This window comes from Taurulus bubalis (genome assembly GCF_910589615.1).
Source record: "Taurulus bubalis genome assembly, chromosome: 11".
Taxonomy (NCBI): domain Eukaryota; kingdom Metazoa; phylum Chordata; class Actinopteri; order Perciformes; family Cottidae; genus Taurulus; species Taurulus bubalis.
This window is the reverse complement of record NC_136599.1, coordinates 24,516,387-24,527,702: the sequence shown is the minus strand read 5'-3', so window position 1 is coordinate 24,527,702 and position 11,316 is coordinate 24,516,387. Positions and strand designations below refer to the sequence as shown.

The 11,316-nt window shown below is 45.5% G+C and overlaps 1 protein-coding gene across 1 annotated transcript; it reads right to left on the bottom strand.

Moving 5' to 3' along the window:
- Positions 1-3,278: 3,278 nt before the first annotated feature.
- Positions 3,279-10,707, bottom strand: sars1 (seryl-tRNA synthetase 1; the record flags this gene model as incomplete). Its single annotated transcript, XM_079226386.1, has 11 exons — positions 3,279-4,132; positions 4,282-4,411; positions 4,497-4,654; positions 5,456-5,585; positions 5,674-5,895; positions 6,761-6,916; positions 7,526-7,669; positions 8,914-9,072; positions 9,173-9,253; positions 9,425-9,495; positions 10,572-10,707. 11 exons carry the CDS (start codon positions 10,705-10,707, stop codon positions 3,966-3,968), a joined length of 1,554 nt encoding a protein of 517 aa, XP_079082512.1. The 3' UTR covers positions 3,279-3,965.
- Positions 10,708-11,316: the final 609 nt, after the last annotated feature.

The window sequence follows — 11,316 nt, the reverse complement described above, 5'->3', positions numbered from 1 at the left end:
CATTATTTTGCTCCATTGATCGGTTTATGATGACTGCAGCTGACTGACAGCGGATCACATCTGATCAGCTGTGATCACATGTGATCCGCTGTCAGTCGCTTTAACAGCTGATGAGTTTTGTCCGGAGAGTTTTTAGCGAACATTCCAATAAAAATGCACTTAAAATATTGATACAAATGTTTTCAGTTGATTTAATGGTGTTAAACTACTACTTACATTAATAAAGACACAGTTATCATGAGTGTCAGAGTGGAGATGTTTTCTCTGTCGTCTGTTTCCGTTTAATAATCTGCATTGAGTATTTATATACTGTGATGTGTCCTGCTTATACGCGCAGGATCCATTTCTACCGGCGGAATGCGTCTTATTTATTTATTTATTATTTACGTCGGTATGTTTTGAAATTCTGACATCATTATAAAATAACCCACAATATAAATATGTTTTCTCTTCATTACGTGTTGTAAAAAGTGTTTCCTCTTTCCAGCTCTCTGATTTATTTTAATGACATACATAATAAAAGTTATTGAGGGAAACAACAGTTAAAATCTTTGAAGACAGTAGTTTGTGGTCCTTTTGTTGTTCAGACCTACAATGAACATATTTTAACCAGATGGTGAAGACCCAGTGTCTCAGTCCAGTACCTTGGCAACAAAGAGAACACATAATAAACTAGCGACTTAGCTGCTAATGTTGAGCCTCCCGTTCTCCAGTTGCTCAACCAGCATCTTCTGGAGAACAGAGAAACCAAAAGAACACAATCATATAAATCTAAAACATATTTGACTGGTTTATTTTGGAACAGGCCACAGGACACAATGGAACTGCTCCTTAAGTAGTTTATGCTCAAACTGTTTTGCACGTCTCTGTGCTACTTAAGACTTTCTTTAGTTGCACCTACAATTGAGTCAACATGAAGAAGAAGACAAACACAGCACCAGCAATTATTGTTGTTATTATCGTTATAAGGCCAAACAGTATAGAACAGGGTCAGTGGTTTATTTGTACACTTAACACATACAGCTACAGTACACTTGTTTACAGTACTGTTATATGTGCACTTTATTTTACATTCTATTGTAAATGTAATATGTTTCTATTGCACTGTTTTGATTGTAGATTGTTGTTGTTTGTCTAATGTATGTAAGACAAATGCATCATGTGTATAACATACCTGGCAAATAAATGGTTCTGATTCTGATTTTTCACAAGTGTTTTAGTGTGTATGTGTGCAACAGCAAATTTGTAATTTGTGATTTTGGGCTATACAAAATAAACTGAATTGAATAGGAGCTGTAGCTAGTTAGTCTGTCCTGCAAGCTGCCTCTTCAGCTCAGCATTCTCTCTTTGCAGCATTTTGTTCTGGGAAAAAGAAATCGAGAAAAGAATGAGAAAACTGAAACACAACTTCTGACCCACACAGTAATGTGAACTAACCTTATGTCGGAGGGCCTCCACTATCAGGTCCCTCCCTCCTCTGATGCGCTCCTCCTTTTTCGAAGCTTGGAAGGCGTCCCCGATGGCCGAGACCAGCACATGGGACTGAACAAAACAAAAAAAAATCATACTTCCAATGTTAATATCGGCGACCTAAAAACAATAAACCACCAACAATTGCTCCTGCAGGCAGAGCAGGTAACTCACAAACGTCTTGCTCTGGAACAGGTAGCAGTGGTGCATGTCCGCCGCTGGGTGTCTGGCCACAAAGCCAAAGACTTTGGGCGTGGACGGCAGGACGGCACAGAAGGAGACGGTGGACAGAGGGCACGAGTACAGCAAGAACTGAGGGGAGCAGAGAATGAAATAGCATTTCAAAGTGATCGTTCAAAAACCTTTTGCATTGTCGGGCCGGTGCGATTAACTCGTCACACACCTTGGTTTTGTTTTCCAGCACGTCTATTCCACCCAGAGACAGGAAGAGATGGACTTTGCTCCTCTTCGCTGCCTTTTCGGAGGAGAACTTCTCCGGCGTCTGGGTGGAGGATGTTAGTTAGTTAATGAGGATGGAGGTTTGATGTAGGGCAGTGGTTCCCCACCATCACTATCACAATCTATGACAACCCACGCTGCACTATGTCTTGGGAAACAGCTTTCAGCCACAAACTCAACATGAATTAAACAAAAAGTGTAATTAAAAAAGATTCAAGTTTACAAAATTAACTTTTCTTCTTATTGCCTTATCAGTAGGTAAATACTGAAAAACATGAAGCAGCACTCACTTCAAACTGACACAGACCTGAGTCTGGAGGAATTCATACTGGGAGAACTGGGGATGCTTTTTGCTCCAGACAAGAGTGTCAAAGTCTGGAGTTATACACCAGGCCACATGAAAAATGTGCCCTGGGATGGACACACCAGTTGAGAATCACTGATTATAGCGGATACAAGCCAGGCCCCCACTAGAATATAAGTTACTGACGTGCAGGACAATCAAGTCAGAGAGGTGCTTCAACCTCCCGTTGTCTTGGGGTCAAAATGACCCATCAACACACACATGTATACACACTCGTGCACGGGTCATTTTGACCCCGAGAAAACGGGAGGGTTAACATCGACATGGAGACGACAGAAAGGCTTCCCCGTGACGGTGTGACGGAGCGGCGGGGCCCACCTTCAGGCTCTGAGCGGCCTCGGACAGGATCTGCAGTCCGTCGGGCCGCAGCACCTCGACCCGGCCCAGAAACTGCAGTTTGGAGAAAGAAACGAGGCTGAATGTCGGGTCAAGGTCACGTGAGGAGAAGCTGCCGGAACGATCCAAACGGAACCCAAGTTCATTGATCTGCCGCCATCATAGTAGCTCACCTTGTACTCGACTCTATAGGTTCAAAGCCCCCTTTTGAGCTCTCGAACCTCCGTACATACCTTGACCTGAAAGGAGATTTCATTATCGTCCTCCGAGGTGTCGCTCATGTTCAACACGCGCGGCGCCAAACCCGAACTCTGCAGGACGAGAACCAAGACGTTCAGGGTTTGAACGCCTTGGAGTCGGGAGGGAGAAGCTGGGAAATGAGTCTCACCTGTGTGTGTATACGCACTTTCACCAGATGGGAATCAGCTTTTTATTGCATTCCATAAGGGTGTAAAGTCTGCCGGGTGTCAATGAGTAACTGCTGAGTCTTCCTTATTGCGCGTTCACAGATGCGGGATTCAAACCCACTGCAGAGTCCCGAGTGCGACAGCGTGTTCAACCATCTGGATTTCTGGCTCGATGTTCAAAAAAAGAAAAATGTACTGTGGACTCAATGGGGGAAAAGAAAACCCACACACAAATATTATCTTCCATATCAAAGGTTTTTAATATTTGTTTTACCATAGTGCAACTTCATCAATGCTCAATCATTTGTGTATATAGATATATATAATTAAGAGTTCATACAATGTCTCAATCATAAGACAGGAAAAGCATTATGGTCGACAATGACGTTGCGCAAAATGGTCGAAGATGATGATGATTGTGGTCGAAGAGGAAGATGAAGGGAAGTCTAAATCAGACCGGTTCAAATACCCGATCATTGATCGAGATCCATTTCTGAATCGTATTAACTGCATTTGACAGAAGAGATGCGGGTTTTGATCTCGTAAAAAAAGCGGATGAAAGGAGATTTCAGTTACCGATCAGTAACACTAGTAAATGAAAACCTTTTATTGCCCGTTAGAGACCCCGAAAAGCTGCAGACAAACATGTACTCGGAAAGTTTAAGTCTTCCAAACTACTGCAATAAAGTGAAGCCGGAATTTGAGCAGCAAGAGGTGCTGAGGTGAGAGAGGGACAGACAGAGGGACAGACAGGCAGACAGACAGGGTGCTCCATGTGATTGTGGGGAAGAACAGCCGAGATGAACAGCATCCATTCAGACAGACAGATGTGACGGAGCCTGTCCTCCATCGACGGTAACAGCACCGCTGACCCAGGATCAGCACACAGGAGGCTCTCCGCTCCATCGGCGTCTTTCTGCGTGACGAAGCTACGAGTCGTTGACGGACATGGTCTCCATGGCGTCGGGAAGGTTCTGGTCCCCGCCGGCCTGCTTCTGCTTCTTCTTCTTCCCGCCTTCGTTCTGTTTCTTGGCTTTCTTAGACGTCTCCTGGTCGATGGGAGCGGGCTTAACGAACTTTATGAACTCAGTCAAACCTGGACGGGGGAAAGAAAGAAAAAAAGATGGTGTGAAAAATAAAGAAAAACATTTAATCATTCAAACAAATGCATTATTAAAACCACAACAATAATCCATATCAGTAAAATCGCGCGCGCACACACACACACACACACACACAGCTTACCAGGCGGCATGAACGGCTGGAGCACGTCTGGCACGACGATGCCGTCCTCGGTTTGGTAATTCTCCAGGATGGCACACATCACGCGGGTGGTGGCGCACATGGTGGCGTTCAGCATGTGCACGTACTCGGCCTGCGGGACGCACAGAGAGGAGGCGTGTTTAGAGGGGGAGGGGCCTCGACCGCATCCTGGAACCGAGCTCTCCGTCTGCGCTCACCTTGTCCATCATCTTCTTGGTCTGGCCGTAGCGGATGCGGAGGCGGCGGGCCTGGTAGTCCAAGCAGTTGGAGCAGGAGACCAGCTCTCGGAAGGCACCGGAGGCGGGGAACCAGGCCTCCAGGTCCAGCTTCTTGCTGGCGGCGTGATTCAGGGCACCTGCGCAGACGTACGGCAGCAGGACGTTAGCGGTATCTCATTTCTCTCTGCTGATCAAAGAGCAGCCGACATGTTCCGTTACACGTGAATATCAGACGGGAATGCAGCAACGCCTCACATTTGACAAACTGGAATTATTACTGGATTATTGCCATCTTTGATATATAAAAAGGACTTTATGATTATCAACTACATAGTTGCCAATTACTTCTTTATTACTAGTAAGTAAACAAGTGGGCGTTTTGGACTGCAGGCATTTATATATCTATACATACATTGTGTTTCCAAGTTAGCACAAATGTTACAATGTTGGGGGGAACAAATGGAGGTACCTCATACTAATATATATTAATATAATAGTCTTGTGAATGTTTGTCTCAGCTGAATCCATCATGGCTTCTTAGTTGCGCTGAGGAGCTCAGAATTTCTTTTTTTCCTCAAACGGTTTCTACGGGGCAAGATTTTGGAATAAAATGCTTTTGACGAAATATCACAATTTTAAGCTTAAGATTCGGTTGCTTTTTCTGACATGTTGTGTTCAAGGGCCGTAGGAAAGATGAAATTTGGACAGCTATTACTATTTTTACAGGTTCTGGCTGTGATAAATGGTGTCGTTTTGGCGATTGTTTAAAGAAATTGTTTGGCTTCAGAGGGTTGGTAGGATCATGTTTTGAGTGGAGAATTCCTTTCAATTGTGTAACACCGTGATGAATTACCATCACCTCAAGAGCCCCACCAAAGAACTGTCATACTAATTTCAGTATGACAGTACTTCAGGGTCTGTGAGTGGGGAAGACCTACCAGAGACGATGTTGACGATGCGATAAGGAATTCCTAGCGTCTGGTAGAACTCCTCTGCCGTCCCGATCATCTCGTCAAACATCTCCCACGATTTGTCGTCGTGCGGTGAGGCGTAGACAAACTGCTCGATCTGCAAAGACCCCCGAGACCCTCCGTCGCTTACTCATCCGCATGTTGCATTTCAAAATAGACGAAAAGTCTGGGAATACCCGACTGACCTTCTCAAACTGGTGGACCCTGAAGATCCCGCGGGTGTCTCGGCCGTGGGAGCCCACTTCCTGCCGGAAGCAGGTGGAGTAGCCGGCGTAGCGGATGGGCAGGTCCTCGGGTTTGAGCCACTCGTCCCTCAGGAAGGCCGCGATGGGCTGCTCGGAGGTGGCGATGAGGTACTTCTCGTCGACGGAGTTGTCGTCCGACTTCTCGCTGCCCTTTCCGATGACCTGGGGGTCAAAAGGGCACGAGGGGTTGAGGAGGAGGAGCAAGGGACAGGAAAAGAAGAAGAAAAAAACACGGGAAAGGTTTTTTTTATTTAATTTTTTCCCAGGACGAGGAAGGTTTGGGAATTTTTTTTTCAGAAATATTATATTTTATTATTAAAAAGGCTGTTTACTCAGCCTCAGAGACAAATCTCCTCTTCAGTAGCTCTTACTTCCACCCAAATATCCAGTTTTTACTGAGGGGTGTGTTCAAATAACATTCATAGCCTGATGTATACAACATAGTATTACTAAAAACATGACGAAACGTTGTTTTTGTTTCTTTATGTCCGTTGACTGTATATGTAAATACATTTTCAGAAAACTATAAATAAATAACTGTCTTTAATCACAGCAATAAACTGGGGAAGTTTAATAGTGGCATCTATTATTCACATGTGTACACTATTCACTTGTAGCGTCTCCCTTTAACAATAAACCACATTCATATTTTTACCATGATGCAAAATCATGTCAACATAATCAAACGGATTTTAAATGCAGTGAACTGTTTGACAGCTTAGAAGGTTCAGAAGCGTCTCCTCTAGTGGCTGGAAGCTGAAAACTATTCCTCACAGCACAACGTGTACTACTGCTAGTACTACCTAACTACGCGCAGTACTCCTTTGAGCCTCCAGGGGGCATAACTACACTTCATGAACTACACTTCATGGTAGTATGTGGACGCCTGCACATCCCACTCTGAAACTGGCTTCCATACGGCCGGTGTTTGATTCCCAAGCGACTTCAAATCATTTCTTCTCATTAGCGGGACACAAGGTCTCTCTTTGAGAGGAGCCGTTGAGGAATTCCGGAGAAGCCTCCTTACCTTGTAAAGCTCGTCGTCAAACTGGCTGAGCTGGGCGACTTCCTGCATGACCTCCTTCCTCATGAAGAAGGGCGTGTAGAGCATGGTGTAGTCCTTACAGTGGAGGAGCCTCATGGCGTAGTTGATCAGGGCCTGCTCCAGGAACACCAGGGGGCCCTGAACACAACAGAGGAGAGAAAACAACCGGGTTCTTCAGTCTCAGGACACAAAAGGGCTGTAGCGGTTCGCCTGTGGATGCACATTATTCTCCTAAGTGTGTGAGAGTGTGTGTGTGTGTGATCTCAAAAAGGAGAGGGAACGTTGCTCAGTCTGTCCTGCATGTGTTAACCCTCTGAACCCCATGTTTTTTTCTTCAAACAATCCCCAGATCTACACCGTTTACGATAGTCAGAAGCTGTAAGAAAACTTTATTGATGCAAAAACATTTTATTCTACATGTCCTGTTCCAAATTTGCATCCCCAAAAAACACTTTGCTCTAACCAACAACTGTAAAAAAAGAAAATAAGTTGTAGAACGAACAGAAAAAGTATAGATAAATATAGCAAGTAGAGCCTCAATTTTCTACCAACAATCTAACAAAACATATTGGATGTATAGATTCTATTGCTTTCCAATTATTTTAAAGAAGTTAAACTTTGTTATACTGCAGACATCTTTTCTCTCTCTGTACTCTGCTGTTTCCATAGAGATGCAGGACATATATTGCAGTGGAAATCAAGGCCACGGAGAGTAAAATGTAACGGGAGCAAAACAGTCACACTCGCCTTCAGAAAGTAGCCTCGACTCCCAGCCACAACAGCTCCCCTCTCTCCATCAAAGCCGTCGATCATGACCACCAGGTCCACGTGGGAGTACTTCTTCTGGACGCTGCAGTCGCCCCAGGTACGCTCCACCTTGTTGTCTGCGTCCTGTTGGGAGGAAATCACAGGGAGGGTTACATTGAGGTGATTGGTCGACTGACAGGAAGTCAATAACCCTTTGGGGGCGGGGCCCGCTTCGAAGCGGCGGCAGACGTTTAAGTTTTTAATAAAATTAGACCGTAGCAATAATACGTCAGAGATATGGTTTCAAATCTGGCGGATATGGTTTCCACTTCCGCGTCTGAGCATCTAAACATGGACGTGTCTTACGACGCATGCAAAGCTTCAGTGTGAGTCAGAAGATGCCAAGCAAAGAGTCCTGAGCAAAGCTATATTGGAGGGGACTGACGGCGCAGCTTCAGTGCCTGAAGGATTCGCTAACAAGGAGCTAGCCGGAGCTAACGGGCCAGATAGCTGGCTACAGCGTTTCTGTGAGACTAAACGGTGAGGAATCAATTGTTGCCCCCATCACCTTCGTAGCGTTAGCACTAGGGTTGGGTATCGAGTTCCAACACGTCCGGTACCTACCGGACCGAAAAGCAACGCAGATTTCGGTGCTTTCTTCCGGTGCCTGAGCCGATTTAAATACTTTTGTTTTTACACTACTCTGTAATGCTGCACGGTATATAGATACTAAAAAGGTAGCGCGGTACCCGCACGTTAAAAACGATAGGATTTTGATGTATCGATACTATTAAAATAGCGCGGATCAGAGCGCAATCCTCCACTCTCTGTTGTCCGCCTGCATGCAGGGCGGGGCTCGAGGGGGCGGGGCTTCCAGCGCTCACACAACACTCACAGTGCGCGCACACAGAGATCGCAGCAGACACGAGCTTTTGAACGTCCGTCCTCGGCTTGCTGGAACAAATCTCTTCCAGTTGATATTAATGATGACGTGTAGTCCAGCAAAGCAGCAGTTTTAGGATCCATGGTTTCTGAGTTCTGTTGCACACGGTCCCATCAGGCCACCTGATGCTTGTGACTGTTCTTTTTTTAAATATATATTGTTTATAGTTTGAAGTTAAAAGGTTTGAAGCTGCAGTTTGAAGACAAGTGATGAGAGTGGGTGAGAGTCTCTTTACACTAAGCTCTCAAATTTAGCGTGCAGACATGACAGTGCTGTCCATCTTTTCATCAACCCCTACGATACTTCCCGATAACTGCTGCACCATTTATTACCTAATCCAACTCATTGGCGAAGACCGATGGATTAACAGCGACTTCAAGTGTATCATCAAATCCGAGCAGAGTAATGGGCTCCTACTTTAACCGGACTGTGTCAAACCACCCACCTCATCGTTGCTGATGGGCACCGACGGGTGCAGAAGGTTGCCGATCTCTCTCAGGTACTCGAAGCGCTCCGCCTCCAGCTTCATCCTCTCGCTGTCGGCTTTCTCCACCGCCTCGTCCACCAACAGGCGCACCTTCTTGATCTGGCCGACCGTCAGGGGCTGATACAGAAAAGAAAAAGAAAAATGTAGATTTGTCTGTAGCAAGAAAAAAGGCCACCACACAGGTGGGGTGAGCGGAAAGTGCATAAACCCGTCGTACCGAGAGTATTTCAGCCGTTAAGGACTCCACGTTCTGTGCTTCTTCAGGCACAGGCTCATCCTCCCCCACTGGCTCTTTCCTCTGCATTGACAACACAAGAAAGAAGTTAAAGAATGCATGAAAAAAAGTTAAACTCTCCCTCTCAGGATTGGTTAGCAGAAATATACTGACAGAGACAATCATCGTTGATGTAGATTGAGACAGGGAAGGGAAAAAACCCTCTGTCTTTTGAATGTCCAGATGTTTCCGTACCTTCATTTTCTCCCCAATGCTCTTGCTGCAGAGGTTCTTCGCTTTGTTCAGGTTGTCTGCACTGAAGCGGCCTGTTGGGAGGTGAAATAAAAGTCACTCAGTTTCTGGGACTGTAGCTTGCTTTTGTGTGTGTGTGTGTGTGTGTGTGTGTGTGTGTGTGTGTGTGTGTGTGTGTGTGTGTGTGTGTGTGTGTGTGTGGGGGGGGGAATACCAGGACTGGTAACCTGGTGACAGGTGTGGCCCTTCTTCAGCACCCTCTCCCTCTCAAAACCAATGAAGATATGTAAACAAAAAATACTTGTCACTTAACCACGAGCACCTATGTACTAAAATATGAATAATAGCTCGCTCGTGGTGCCATGCTGGATCAGAATGGATCGACACCGCAGGGTTGACTTGTCATGCTGCAGGCTGGGATTGCATCAGACTGCTTGCTACCCGGCATCGCTAAGCTAGCTCCCCGCATTAGCCAACCTCCTGTATGGTTTCTGCTGATTTAAATGGTGGGAATGTGAGTCACTGGAGGTTGGTGTTTATATATCTATACAACAGCCTGATGTTACATAACGACAGGCTCCGTGGAGAACAAACATAAGGTTTATTTAGGGTTCTCAGCCGCTGCTAGCTACGCTAACATTAGCTTTCTTCCTCCGTGGGAACCTCGTTCAAATCTGGCTGTGAATTGCTGCCAACGCTGCTGACAGAAGCTCGCGTACTCTACAAGGTAAATTCGTTCACACCCTATTAACATAGTATCCAGTGGTAAATACGGCGCGAAAAAAAACGCATTAAGCAGCACTTTAACTAGTTCACTGAAATGTGTCGCGGTCCACTGCGGTGTATTGCGCGAGCCTTCCGCCGGCCGCACCGCCGTGGCGGAGCGAGGAGTTAACGAGCACATCTGGTACAAAAAAGATATGTTTTAGAGCCGTTTTCAAACAGTTCAAGGTACTGAATGGAAGACTTGGTCCTAAAAATACTCGACGTCTTTAAATATCGCAGATGGGATGTAACATACAGCTCTATTCGTACTAACGATACAAAATGCCAGATTTGCGAACGGAGTTTGGCGTGAGCTCCTCTCGCTCCGCTCCGCTAGCATCGTTAGCATCGTTAGCCGCCGTGACAGACACGAAGGGGCTCTTACATTTCCTCCACTCCGTATCGGCGGCGACCAGTTTGTCGACGAGCGTCACATCTTTGAACCGCTTCCTTTGGGTCTCGCGGATGGCTTCGGGGTCGCCACCTTTGTCGGTGCGAAACTGGTCCAAGTCGAGCACCATCTTTAGTCCACGCTGACTGTCAGAGAGAGCGAGCCTGACTGCGCTCACCGTGACGACTCCTCCAGCCGGGTTGCCAGGTCTCGTTGCTCTGGTCACTAACCCGTAATCTCAATTGTAGTTATTAATGATACATAAATGCAAGGTTCGTTATAAAGAAACCAAACAGTCGGTTAGAACGACAATTAAATTGTATTCAGATAAAGTTTAACCTATTTTTAATTTGTTATATTACTCTTTTAGATACAAAAATACGGGAGCTTTTCCACTTGCCTGGCAACCCACAGCATCAGCAATACCTGCAAACCTCATTCACTCAACAGAATCATACGAAAATCTTTTAATTTACAGTTTATCAAAGCATCTTCTTTACGTGAGCAGCACAATCATCACGTGCTGTTTGATGAGGCATATAACAAAATAAATAAAAAAGGTTCACACCCTATAATTCACCAGCTGACTGTTTCAAATTATAGGTCTAGTTTGAGAATTACCTAATGAGTTTTAAAGTGGTTTATTGGTGACAGTCTAAAGCTGTACCAATCAGTATTTTCATATTGATGACATGTCAAATGACTTCAGGTAGTCTGCAGTTGGCCTCAGTCAGCACTT